This window comes from Hyaena hyaena, unplaced genomic scaffold (genome assembly GCF_003009895.1).
Source record: "Hyaena hyaena isolate Hyena2069 unplaced genomic scaffold, ASM300989v1 scaffold_382, whole genome shotgun sequence".
Classification (NCBI taxonomy): domain Eukaryota; kingdom Metazoa; phylum Chordata; class Mammalia; order Carnivora; family Hyaenidae; genus Hyaena; species Hyaena hyaena.
In genome coordinates this window covers 1,522,630-1,536,461 of record NW_024081015.1, presented here as the reverse complement: position 1 = coordinate 1,536,461, position 13,832 = coordinate 1,522,630, and the positions used below count along the sequence as shown (strand labels likewise).

Sequence of the window (13,832 nt, the reverse complement as noted above, 5' to 3'; positions counted from 1 at the left end):
ATAGTAGTCAGGTGTTAGGAGCAAAGTTCCAATTGCACAGAACATTTAATAAGTTACTTCTATGACCCAATTTCTGTGTTAAGTACTGGTTTTGATATAAAAAAGAGCTAGCTAGAGCCCTTACCTCAGAGTTTATCATTTAAGAGGGCTTGAGATTTAGAGAATGAAGGAGAGATTGGAGTATTCTTTGTGTGTTTGTGTTGATAGAGGGTATGTCCCTGTGTGCCTTAGGATGCTTCCTTTCCTCACTCACTGTTTTGTACCAAATCTGAGTTTGTGTTCTCACCTGGATTTGTAGCCATTTCAACTGTCTCCACGCTATGCATAATGTCACTTATTCACCCTGGTTGTAACTTGAACAGAGCCAAACTATAAATGATGTGTAGAGCTTCCCCTGGGCTCTGCTCCTTACCCTGCATAGAACATAGCTTGTAGTTGCTACCCTGAGCGCTAAGCTGACACAGGCTTGGAATGGTTTCCATTGTTATTATCCCTCACTGCCTCCCTTTCCATTTCCCACTCCCCTTATCTGTTTTCTGTTTAGATGCTGACATCAGAAGGAGCACAGCCTCAAACAGCAAACCCTTCTCTTCCTCCCAGTCCTTGTAAGTACTTTTTACCTCTTTTAAAAATAAAACCTTGGGTATGTGGAGAAAGAAACCTAGTTCTTGGGACATGGAGGGGAAAGGCCGTAGACGAAGCATGCACATTCACAGAGAGACAAAGCGAAGGGCCTGCCCGCTGGTGGTGGTGAGTCCCCAGCAGCAGAGCAGAAGGTCAGTGGTTCAAACAGGGTGGGCTGTAGTGGAGGCAAAGATCGCAGTCTGGATTGTTCCTTCTCTGCTGGCTGATTATATCAGAGGCCCCCAGAAGATTAGATCTGAAGAGAGAGAGCAGTGACCCTGATTTCTGATTATGAAATCAAACTGAACTGGTTTCCCATTGTAGATCCAACAAGGGGAAATAGTCCCCCATTCAGGAGCAACGGTCCTTTATCGTTCACAAGGCAGTTTTGCTCAATTTATTTTGTAAATAATGTTATAACCCCCATTTTGCAGTTAAAGAAACTGGAGTTTAGAGAAAGGAAGTGATACAGAGTCCCTCACTAGCAGTGCGACGTAATGCTATTAAGTGGGGTTTGAGCCTAAGTCGTGGGACTGTAAGATCAATCTGTTTTCCTCCACTCATGTGTCTGAAGCTGATGAGAAAAGAAGCCAGGCAGACTGGGGGTGCTGTGAGTGTTCTCAACCCAGCAGTCACAGGGTATAATATCAGATCCTGGAGGGCAGGCTCTTTCTTCTATGCTCAGCCTTCCTTGTGCTTCCTTTCCAGCTCTCACTGCTTCCTACACTCCACATCTGCAGAGGCAGTGGCCATGGGACTCCTGAAGCAGTTTGAAGGCATGCAGCTGCCTGCTGCCTCAGAGCTAGAATGGCTGGTTCCAGAGCATGATGCTCCTCAGAAGGTAGATTTCTTCAGCTTTTTCCCTCTACCCACTGTCCAGCCCCATGAATCCATGAGCCTCTCTGATGCTTTTCTTTTCTGTCACATGTCCCCAGTCTAGAATGAGCCTGTGTGTTTCCTTCCTAGCTCACAGAAGCCACTTATTACAAATGTGTTGAGTTAATGAAGGAATGAATGAAAGAATGAATGAATGAATGAATGAATGAATGAAGATGTGCTTGCCTGGGTTTTCCCCAACAGTTGTCAGAACAGGAGATGACGGCTCCTTCATTATCCTTATTCCACATGACTGCTTACTAGACCTAGAGGTGGAACTCCTGTATTGTGACCAACTTTGAGACACTGTGAAAAAGTGTGAAAAAGTTCATATTCTTTTTGCTCTGTAGTTGAGTAAGGCATGAAGCATCCTGGCATAGCAGGGGTCCTGAGGTGGCTTTGGGACAGCATCAGCAATGGGTGCCACCCCACTGGAATGCTTTTTCTCTTCTTTTTACTTCTTGGAATACCAGGCCCTCACTTCTAGTAGCCTGGTGCCTCAGTGATTTGTTCCGAGGGCCAAGGTTGCCTGAAGCTTTTACCTGAGGTGTCCTGACACCTCTTTGATTAACTGTGTTTCTGTCATGACCAAAGGATCAGGCACATTCCCCCAGACTGTCCCTGTTGGACCTTCCTGTGCTTCTCTCCTGCAGCTCCTGCCCATCCCTGACTCGCTGCCTATCTCACCAGATGACGGGCAGCACGCTGACATCTACAAGCTGCGTATCCGTGTTCGTGGCAACCTGGAGTGGGCTCCACCCCGGCCTCAGATCATCTTTAATGTTCATCCAGCCCCCACGTGAGTAGGCAGTGTCTGTGCCCTTTGGAAAAAGGATATATCCGGGGTTGTCAGGGCCGTCCGCTCGCCTCTTGTCTCTGCCTCCAGCTGTAGCTCCCACACAGTTCTGTTCGCTTAAAGGCAGAGAGTGAAGATTATCTATCGTGTCACAAGTCTTACTCCTGATCTTCCTGCTGCTTCCCAGAGCTGACTGGAAATGAGGTCTTTTTTTTTTTTTTTTTTTTTTTAAATGTTTTATTTACTTCTAGGAGAGAGAGAGAGAGACAGCGTGAGCAGGGGAGGGTCAGAGAGAGAGGGAGTCACAGACTGAAACAGGCTCCAGGCTCTGAGCCGGCAGGCAGCACAGAGCCCGACGCAGGGCTCGAACCCACGAACCGCGAGATCATGACCTAAGCGAAAGTCGGACGCTTAACCGACTAAGCCACCCAGGCGCCCCTGGAAATGAGGTCTTTTATCACTGGCCTTTCTGACCTGTTGCCTTCCTCCCAACAGTTTTGGGAGCTTACTGGTTTTTCTTTTCTTTTAATTTTTTTTAACTTTATTTATTCTTGAGAGGCAGAGAGAGCGAGAGAGAGAGTGAGCAGGGGAGAGACAGGGAGAGAGGGAAAGAGAATCCCAACCAGGCTCTGCACTGTCAGTACAGAGCCTGATGCAGCGAACTCACAAACGATGAGATCATGACCTGAGCTGAAACCAAGAGTCAGACGCTTAACCAAATGAGCTACCCACGTACCCCCTGGTTTTTCTTCTCTTAAGATGGATGGTTACCTTTCTTTCCTCTTGCTCTCTCTTCTGTCCTGTTTCTCATCTCTTACATTTGTACAGGAAGTGTGATTCATTTGTTAGGGACTGTCCCTGCCTTGACCTAAATTCTAACCTAGTAATCCTCGGTTTGAATTGGTTCTCCCGGTGGGTTCATTTTGTCCAACTCTAAAAAACAACAGGTGAATTCCCCACTCTTCCCATACTTAACAAGAGCCTTACGGTTGCCTCCTTTTCCTTTACACCCCAGAGACCCCCTGTGGCCGGTATCTGCCAAAGCCCTCTCCTTCCCTTCTCCTCAGGAGGAAGATCGCTGTGGCCAAGCAGAATTACCGCTGTGCAGGGTGTGGCATTCGGACTGACCCCGGTGAGCATCTTCTCTGACCCCTGATCCGCCTCCAGAGGCTGTGCCCTCTCACACCCTTGGCAGAGTGGCTGGTCACAGTGTCAATGAGAGGAGTCAACAGAGCAGAAGAGGGAAGGGGAAAGAAGGGTCCTAGACCCCCGAAGGTAGGGCTGTGCAGGATCCCTGGCAATCAGAGGGAAATGATTTTGGGGGGCCCATTACCAGCATCGTGTACCAAAGAAAACTGGATACTCTGGGCCAGGTTCTTGGAAGCTGGATCTTACCAATTCTGCCCGGGTTTGTTTCCTCAGTGGCCTTCAGGGAGGGACACAGAAACCCACAGAGTGGGTTTGAGAGCACAGAAGTGGATGGAGCCCAGTGCCCAGTGTCTGCCCCTTCCTGCTCTTTGAAAAGGAGCAAGAGAGCTGCCTCACCACCTAATAGAAGGCACAGTCACATCTGACCTTTGACTTTCTGGTTTTTACAGATTATATCAAGCGGCTCCGGTACTGTGAGTACTTGGGCAAGTACTTCTGTCAGTGCTGCCATGAAAATGCCCAGATGGTCATCCCCAGCCGGGTTCTGCGCAAGTGGGACTTCAGCAAGTACTATGTCAGCAATTTCTCTAAGGACCTGCTCTTTAAGATCTGGAACGATCCTCTCTTCAATGTGCAGGACATCAACAGTGCCCTCTATAGGAAGGTCAAGCTGCTCAATCAAGTCCGGGTAGGATCCTTGAAAGGCCACATCACAGATTACCCTCCTCATCCCTCATCCCCTCCCTCCATTCGTTCAGCCTTTGCCAGGATCACATTTCTCTCTGTCACCATGTCAGACCTGTAACCGTCTCATTACTCACACTTTCTCTGCATACTTTCTTTTTTTTTTTTAAGCTCTGAGAGCTTTTTTTTTTTTTAATGGTTTTTATTTCTTTCTAGGAGAGAGAGAGAGAGAGAGAGAGAGACAGCGTGAGCAGGGGAGGGTCAGAGAGAGAGGGAGTCACAGGCTCCGAAACAGGCTCCAGGCTCTGAGCTGGCAGTCAGCACAGAGCCCGACGCGGGGCTCGAACCCACGAACCGCGAGATCATGACCTAAGCGAAAGTCGGACGCTTCACCGACTAAGCCACCCAGGCGCTCTCTGCATACTTTCTAAACTTCTTGCCATTTCCCACCTATCTGTCTAGTTAGAGACTCAAACCTACCAATGGCAGCTCTGAAGCCATACATGGCACTCACTGACAAAAGCAGGAGTCCTCTCTGCACTGAAAATATACTGAAGGGAGAATAGGGTATCAGGTGGGAAATTCAGATTCTGGATTTCTCAGTGGCTTCCAGTCGTGTGGTTGAGAACCCAGCCTAGCAAAGGTGCCCTCCCCGACTGGAGGTCATTTTGAAGTCCATTATTGAGTTACAGATGTAGAGAATAGTTTGGCTCTGGCTGCTGCGTGCAAAGCTTCCAGACCCCCAGGGTTTAAAGGTATTGGTCATTCTAAGTTGTTTCTTTCCTCTTCATACCTGCTCTTACCCCCCACTCAGCACCACAATGTCTTTCTCTTCAGCTGCTGCGGGTCCAGCTATATCACATGAAGAACATGTTTAAGACGTGCCGACTGGCCAAAGAGTAAGTCTTGTATGGAGGCCAGAGGCCTCTTGCTGGGTTAATGTCTCTGAAACAGACGTGCCCCAGCAGTTGTCCCTTGTTATGTGAAGAGGGAAAGTAGAGAGATTTGTAGAGAATTCCAGAAATGGTCAGTGAAAAGCCTGCAGCAGTTAACTGTGTCTGTATCCTCTGGAAGGGCACTCGCTGGTTGTTCTGTCAGGCCAGACCTGCCACTCTTTGCAAGCTGGCTTGAATCACTGTGCAGGAAGGTGTGAAAGTCACTTCTGCCATCCAGATACCTGGTAGTGTGGAGGGTCCAGAGTGGTCTGGAACTCCTAGGCTGGCTCAGCGCTGCTCACCCTCATTGACTCTGTCTGGGCCCTTCTTTTCCCTGTCTGCTTCTGGATAGAGATCCTTCTACTTTGGTGTGCCACACACAATGTTCATTTTCGTCCTTAATTTTTTTTTTAAGTTTATTTATTTTGAGAGTGAGAGAGATATGGGGGGTGGGAGGCAGAGAGAGAGGGAGAGAGAGAGAATCCCAAGCAGGCTCCATACTGTCAGCACAGAGTCCAATGTGGGGCTCGATCGAACTCATGAACTGTGAGATCATAACCTGAACCAAAACCAAGAGTCAGATGCTTAACCGATTGAGCTATCCAGGTACCCCTAAAATGTTCATTTTCTGCTCTTCCCTCCCTCCCCTCATTTCCTGTAGGCTTCTCGATTCCTTTGACACAGTTCCAGGACACCTGACCGAGGATCTTCACCTGTATTCACTGAATGACTTGACTGCAACCAGGAAGGGGGAGCTGGGGCCCCGGCTTGCTGAGCTCACCAGGTCAGGGGCTGCCCACGTAGAGCGATGCATGGTAAGATAGTCTCACTTTAGCATGTGACTGGACTCTTGCTTAGGGGTACAAGGAGTGGGGTGGACCCAGCTTCTTGCCGTGCAGCTCCAGGAAGTCAAAATGGCCTGTCAACATGGGAGGAAAACTAGGTAGGATTGCTGTTCCCAGCATTGGTGAACAGCTAATTCATCTAGATCTAAAGAACCTGGAATTAGAAGAGGATGTGGTGCTGGCACTGCCCCTGGGTAAGAGCAGGACTAAGCAGGCCTTCAGTGTAGAATTGTCCTGATGTGGGAGGAGAACCCTGAGTTAGAATCGGGAGGGACTGGGTCTTCGCTTTATCATTCTCAGTGACTGTGACCAAAGGAAATGCTTTGCCGTCTCTTCAGTAAGCCTCAATTTTCTTGTCTCTAACATGAAGATAATAATTAATAGCCCCTGCTCTTCACTCTCAGGAGCTTTGAGAATGGATAAAATAATTTACGTGAAAGCATTTTATAAACTTCATTCTATAGATACAAGTTATTATTGTCCTTGATATACTTAACATGCCAGGAATTCAGAAGTTCCATTTTTAGAATTTCCCATCTTAGAATATGCCCAGTGTGTGTTCCTGTGACAGTCCCAGAATTAGAGCTCAAAGCAGGGCCTATGGAGAGACCCTGTGCAGCGGGGGGACTTGGAAAGACTTCACTCTACCCTGACTCAAGGCTGGGTGTTATTTTGGAGAAATGCCCTTGCCATCGCATTTTATCTTAATTGGCTGTGGTTCCTATTTCAAAATAGAATCCTCACCCAGCCTGGGATTGTGACTTTAGGAAGCCCCTTGTGGCGCACACCATCCCTTCTTTCCAGCTCTGCACTGCAACCCACTCTCCTGGTTGGAGTTTCTCAGACTCGTGCTCTCTTGTCTCCACCTTAAAGCTTTGTCTAACACTGCCCAGTCCTGGCCCCAGTCAGGCTGTCATGCTCCCAAGTCCAGCCTGGTCTCTTCCCAGAAGGCGGGAGAACCCCTTAGGGTCCGCTCAAGTCTTCTTTATATTTTGTCCCTTCCCTCACTTGGGTTCCTTCATCCTCTTGTGCCAGTTCCTGGTGTGCTGCCCCTGATTTTGCTGCCTGTCCCTCCCCGCCCTTCCCCCGCAGCTCTGCCAAGCCAAGGGCTTCATCTGTGAGTTCTGCCAGAACGAGGATGACATCATCTTCCCTTTTGAGCTCCATAAGTGCCGGACCTGTGAAGGTAAGGGCTGGTGCCGGTGTGGAGTGGGCAAACCAGACTGAACGCGAAGCTCATTTAGTTCCCTCAGCCGTCTCTATTAGCAAGAGTTCAGTTTGACTCAGAGACTCCCTGTTTTCACCACGGGTGCACCAAGCAATGGTGGCAAGAAGGGGCTGGCAGTGATTTACTTTCAGCTTAAGATAATAGAAATTGTTCTCTCTTTTTCCCACCTTCCCCACCCGAATAGAGTGTAAAGCTTGTTACCATAAGGCTTGTTTCAAGTCTGGAAGCTGTCCCCGGTGTGAGCGGCTGCAGGCCCGGCGGGAGTTGCTGGCCAAGCAGAGCCTGGAGTCTTACATGTCAGACTACGAGGAGGAGCCCACCGAAGCTTTGGCCCTGGAGGCCACCGTCCTGGAGACCACCTGAAGAAAGCACATTGAGCCCTCTGCTAGGCGCTAGGGCCACACATAGTGCAGAGCTGAGCCTCCCTTGTAAGGACTTTCCCCACTCATTTTTTTTTTCCTTTGGTTATTATTATCATTATTTTTTTTATGACTTCTCTAACGTCCATGTGTAATCAACCTTTGTTAGGTTGGTGGGGTCCAGTCTGTTGTGACAATTTATAGGTACCAGGTATTTCCATCAGAACTGACACACAAGCCCTTGTGTGAAGCTTCTAGTGCCTCTGTCAGGGGAGTGGACAATGAAACCTAGTTCTTCTGACATCCATGGCCTTCTCTACTTGGACCAGATCCGGTTTCACCTGCATTTCAAGTGTCATTTCCAGTTTTATTTTGTTTTAGTTCTGGAGCTTCTGAGTCAGGCCTTTCTCAACCAACTCATTTGTCCTTTGCTGCTGATATAGTAGGATGGAGTTTTCTCTCTCAGTCCTCGAATAGAGTCAGATTGCACCCTGAGGAGAAGCATCAGAGACTGGGACTACGTGGTGTGCATTCTGTCCAGCTTACTTAGGTATTTTTGAGGCCACAAAATCTGCATTACTACCTGGAATACTCAGAGACCTCAAGGAGGCCACCACGTGACCTCCTTGTTTAAAATATTCTAGGCAAAGATGATGTCACAGGCTGACTTTCTTTACCCTGGTGGGCTTGAAGCAAGAAAACAGAACTGATACTTAGGCCAGGCCCTTCAAAGCCTTAAACCAAGCATACGTGAGGCCACAACCCTGTGGCTTAAGGAGCATTTATTTAGTCAGAGGAGCTGTTGGCCTCCTCTTAAGTGATAAAGTCTCTTCTCATCAACCTAGGTCTGGTGCAGATGTAAACTTTCAAGCTTAGGCAAGTCCCTGATGCCATCCTAGGTTGAGGACAGAAACCCCATCCTCCATCTTATTTGTGGGTCTCTTGCCACTGTGCCCTCCATCAGGTGGTCATTTTGGTCCTAAGTAAAAGTATGGCCCAATTCCATTCTCATCCCGTTCCTGCAGTAGAGCTGGGACCTTCCCTGGTGACTGAACTCTTGCCTTTGTTTCTTTTGTTAAAGTCGGGGTAGGGGTGGGGAAGCTTTTTGCTATTAGTGGGGTTAGGGAACGTGGCAATTTGTGGACGTGAATGTGAGTGTGAATGTTCCTGTGTACTTGGGATAACAAGAGCCTTTATGCCTATTGTGCACTGAGCCATTTAGCCTGGTGATATCCATATGTTCAATCATTCTTTCCATATTACTAATTTTAACACACACATACCCTTTCTTAAAAATGTGTGTTTCAACGGGACCGTGATATGTTTGTGGTGTTAAGTTGCCATAGCTCCTGACCTCTGCACAGAACACTGGTCAGGGTCACTGTTCCCAGGGCTGGAGCTCTGTGAACAAAAGCCCATGGCATTTTTTTTCTTTTCTGGGACTGACTTCTTGTATACCTGTCTTTCCATAGTTGGCTACTAATAGAAAAAATTTGATGTAGATGCTACCCCAAGAAGCCAAACAGAAAGCAGCACATGGTTGGTGGAAGCCGATGAGTACCTGAGCTGGAGGCAACGAGGAGTCTCACAGGAAGTAGAAGGGTTGGTAAGGAAATAGCCAGAGCTGAGGCTCCACCAGGACAGCAGGGAGCAGGGAGGAATTGACCCATGCTGTTGGTCTCTCTGCCTTGTGCTTGGGATCCAGCTGGAAGACCCTGAGCTTGTTCTCCCTTAGTTGATCAGGGGGGCTCTGAGAGCAAAGGCCTCCAGCCCAGTTTTGAAGGGCTTAAACTAGGAGCCTTGTCCTACCTAGGAGCTTTGGGAATGGCCCCAAAAAACTCAAGTCTTACTAAGGGTTAGGCCTCAGATTCAGACTCTGAGCTCTACTTCTAGTTGTGGTATAAATTACACATCCAGCTCCTTACTCCAAGTCACTACACTGGAAGAGAGATGCACTTTCATTATTGTCCTCTCTGTTTCATGTTAGCATAGGACCAAAGGCTGGAAAATGCCGACAGTTTCCAAAGTTGAGCTCAGCAGTCGTACATGCTCCTAGTTTTTCACTTATTTTTCTCCACCTTCTGCATTCCGTCTCTTTAGATTGCGTATCTGTTTGAGTGACCCTGACACTTTGCTGTCATCACTGTCCAATACCCATTTATTTATTTATTTGAGAGGAAAGAGTATGGGATGTTTTGAAAGCACTTTGCAACTAATATCAGTATCTGAAAATCCCCTGCTGTTGTGGGGAAAAGCTTTGAATGCACTGAAGAGAGTTCCTTCTGAATGAAATGGGAGGGGAAAAAGTGTTCTTTTTTATAAATAAAGGGAAAAAAGAGTTGAAAGTTTGCTTACAAGGTAGAGACAAAATTCAAGACATTGCAGAAGAGTGGACAGCAAATATTTTCCACTTAAATGAGGCTGTTATTGACTTTCTCTGCCAAGGCTTTAAAGGAGCAAGAGTCTATATAGAGATGTTCTGTTCATCTACAACTTGTGTTCTGAACTGGATTTCTATTCGCTGTAATATATACGCAGCCTAACAGTTTGTTGTCATCTTTAATAAACTAAGGAAATGAAATTCCTGCCTTTTATTTGTCCACCTTGACTATCAGGAAATGATTTTGAGTATTTACTATAAAGCAGGCATGTCTAAAAATTCAGGTTTCTGAGTCAGGAAAAGTGGGTCAGAATGCATCATCACTGACTTGTTATGTGACCTTGAGCAGATGACTTTGTTTCTCTGGATTTTTATTCCTTCATGTGTAGAAGATACAGGCACATAGTCATTCACAGTGCACGAGGTGTGCTTCCTACCCATCCCCTTGATGTAAGTATCTTTTATTTCAAAGTGATGTAAATCTTTCTCTCTACAGCATCTGAATTGTGTTGGGTGCTGCCAATGCAGAGCCTGATGTGGGGCTCAAACTTACGAACCATGAGATGATGACCTGAGGTGAAACCACGAGTCTGTGGTGGTCTGTAGTGGTGGTCTCTGTCTCTCCAACTGAACCACCCAGGCGCCCCTACCCTGCAACATTCTGAACATTTCTGCTTTGATATCTCTTGGTCATCTCCAACTGATATGTCTAGAACTAACACAAGTATATTTCCCCAAACCTAAACACGAGTCACTCCAGTTTGAAAATTGGGTTTCGACTCCTTTCTCTCTGAGTCAGGTGGCATGTTCAGCTAGTCAAGCCTATGTCCTTCCCACCACCTATCATCAAATTCTGTTCAATTTTCTTTTTAAAGTGAATCTGTCTTGTTCCTTTTCTATCACTAGCACACAAATTCAGTTTCTTAATCTCAACCATCTCTCTCCATGCCAGTCTTGTCCTATTTAATTACCCATTAAATATTTGGGTACCTACTGTATGCCAGTTTCTGTGCTAGGCTCTGTGGCTATTGCAGAGAGCAAAATGGAGCCAGTCCTGACCCTAAGGTCTTAAGGGGGAGACAGACATTGTCTAAAGTCACTAAAATGAATATATAATTACAAGCTGTAATAAGAGCTATGAAGGGAAAGAGTAGATACTATTAAAAGGGGGGAGGCTAATTTCGATTGGTGACAAGGCCCCTGCTAGACACAGAGTAGGGAGAAAGGACTCCAGATGAGAGCTGGCATATGTGTTGGTGTAGAAACGGGAGGAATTTGAGCAAGAACCTGCAAGGACTTCCTAAGCATGTTAGACGTTATTCTCAGGGCCTTGGGAAGCCATCGAAGAGTCTTAGAGAAGTGACTCATCTGGTTAAAATGTCAGGGTGTACTTTTCAGAGAATAAATAGAGTTAAAGCAAGAGTAGAAGCAGTGGGATCTTCTAGAGAGATGGTTGCAGTCATTCAAGAGAAGTTATATTGGTTTGGACTAGGGTGTGGTATATTGTCATCACTGTCTGCTCATTCCCCAAAGCCTCTGAAAACAAGATGCATTCCGAATGTTCTACAATGACTTGGACATTTTAAATCAGTGAACGAAAGACTAAGGGGAAAGATACTGGAAAGATACTGGGATAAATGACAGAATCCGAGGAAAACTGACAAGTCTCAGGAAGCGCAGAGCCTAGGGCAGCTGTAGAAACTTCAGGTTCCGCTTTTTCCAAACCTCTTGTTGCCAGTGAGGCAGGCCAAAGAGTAATGATTGTGTTGGGGACTCACCCCTGAATAGTGGGGCACACTCCAAAGAAAGGAGTGCTATGAGTTCGGCAGTCATTCATTTGTAGCAGTGACTGTGTGATCCATCACTCCCTGTGGCCCCAAGGGTGTGTAGATTTGCTAGGCTCTGTAGTGGTATAGAAAGAAGGCATGATCTTTATAGCATCTTTAAAGCGAGGCTCAAGCCTGTTTCCTTTTTCCTACGAACTTCCAGCTTAGAGTATGGGTAACAGGGATCACTATGCCCACCATATCCTGCTGCCTCTTCTGCCCTGACCAACTTCAGTCTTCTCCCATATCCAGTCTCCAGGGTATCAAACTGCTAGCTGTTAAAATTTTAGCGATAGCAGCTGCCAGATGGCCCACGCTTTCCCATTGCGAGCTCGATGTTCTTGGGATCAGAGATGAATATGATTAAAGGAAAGTGAATCTGCTTAGCATTACTACTCTAGGAGCTCGGAGAACACGAGGCTGTGCTTTGCATATGCCCTCGCCTCCCTCCTTTTGGCGGACTCCTCCCAGAGGAACAGAAAGCAGAGAGCTACCGTCTCTGGCTTTGGAGGTCCATCAGAGACTTCATTAATTTTCTTTGGATTCTGTCATTTATCCCAATATCGTTACACTATCTTAATACCAGAACAGTGGGGTCTGAGGGTTAGTGGGTTAAAATAAATCTTGAGTGGTGGGAGGTCTCCTATGTACGTGGGAGTTTTCGTGACCAGCCTTCTGACAGGCTTCAGCTAAACAGCAAGACAAAAGTCAGTAGCATGGGTGACCTGAAACCTTTTGGCAACTCATTTGTCACCGTAGGTAAATCCTGTCCTTTTCTCTCACTGTCTTGGGAATTTCTCACTTGTTTTCCTTTCAAACAATGGTGCTTGGAGTTCCCAGCTGGTTTTATCTCCCCACTGGCCCACAGAAGGAACAGAAGCTCCTCTCCCAGCTTCTTCCCCAAGCCCTTGTTTCCACAGCAAGCACACAACTGCTTTAGCACCAGCAGCTGTGAGGGAGAAACAAGTGAGGAAAACACACCTTTCTCTCCTTTCCTCCCTCGCCTGCCAGCCTTGGCCACTTAGAATCTGGGGAAAGAAATTCAACAAAGGACTAAACAAAGGACTAAAAGATTTGTATATTTCTCCCTTAACCACTGGAAGCCCTACAATCACAGATCTAACTAAGAGAAAGTCCTGACAAGTTGAAAAGCAGGAATGAGGCCTGCAAAGGAAAAGGGAATGAAAGCTTCTTCCCTCTTTTCCTCTTTTGTTTAATCAATAGTATTTAATTTTCTAATTAACAGCCACATGCTTAAAGTCCACAAGAGTATATGGTGAAAAACCTTGTGCCCAGTTTTTGCCACACCCCCCTTTAGGAGCCCCTCATTACTTTATTTATCCTTGGAGAGTTTTTTATACAAGCAAATAATGTACATTTGTAATTCTTCACCCTTTTAAGAAAATTTGCAATATTCTATCCACATTTATGTATCTTGCTTTTTTGTTTTTATTTAAAAATTTTTTAACATTTATTTTTGAGAGACAGAGACACAGCATGAGTGGGAGAGGGACAGAGAGAGAGGGAGACACAGAATCCGAAGCAGACTACAGGCTCTGAGCTGTCAGCACAGAGCCCGGTGTGGGACTCAAACTCATGAGCTTGTAAGATCATGACCTGAGCTACAGTCAGATGCTTAACTGAGCCACCCAGGTGTTCCCCTGTACTTTGCTTTTTCAAAAAACAGTGTTTCTTAAAGAAGCTTCTGTATCAGTACATGAAGAGCTTCCTTATTCTTTTTTTATAGTGGCACATTTTCCGTTGTATGAATGACAGTAGTTTGTTCAACCAGTTAACCTACTGATGAACATTTGTTTTCCATCCTTTGTTAACACAAACAATGCTGCAGTGAAAAACCTGTATTATCTCATATGGGTACAAGTATATCTGTAGGATCAGTTCTCCAAAGTGGAATGACTGGCACAAAAAATGTATATTTGTAATTTTGGTAAATATTGCCACATTGCCCCTCCACAGTGGGGATAAGGAGCTTGGGCCAGGGGGAGGATGGAAACATTACTATGGGGTCATACTCCTTTACCTAAACCTCACTACTGTTTCTCCATAGAAGATAAAGTTTGGTTCTTTCCCTTGGCACATAAAGGATCTTTAAACGTGGTCACACTGTAG

General features: G+C 46.3%; 1 protein-coding gene across 5 annotated transcripts in view; it reads left to right on the top strand.

The window, feature by feature from the left end:
• RUBCN (rubicon autophagy regulator) overlaps positions 1 to 10,077 on the top strand; it is a 59,813-nt gene extending 49,736 nt beyond the window's left edge. For 4 of the 5 annotated variants that reach the window (XM_039250883.1, XM_039250880.1, XM_039250881.1 and 1 more), the window contains 9 exons: positions 545 to 605; positions 1,333 to 1,465; positions 2,154 to 2,299; positions 3,364 to 3,428; positions 3,895 to 4,133; positions 4,967 to 5,028; positions 5,726 to 5,879; positions 7,002 to 7,095; positions 7,322 to 10,077. In XM_039250883.1, coding sequence (XP_039106814.1) covers positions 545 to 605; positions 1,333 to 1,465; positions 2,154 to 2,299; positions 3,364 to 3,428; positions 3,895 to 4,133; positions 4,967 to 5,028; positions 5,726 to 5,879; positions 7,002 to 7,095; positions 7,322 to 7,500 — 1,133 coding nt within the window. In that variant the 3' untranslated portion in view covers positions 7,501 to 10,077. Of the gene's footprint in view, positions 1 to 544; positions 606 to 1,332; positions 1,466 to 2,153; positions 2,300 to 3,363; positions 3,429 to 3,894; positions 4,134 to 4,966; positions 5,029 to 5,725; positions 5,880 to 7,001; positions 7,096 to 7,321 lie in introns of those variants that run through there. The other variant, XM_039250884.1, reaches the window with a different exon arrangement.
• Positions 10,078 to 13,832: the final 3,755 nt, after the last annotated feature.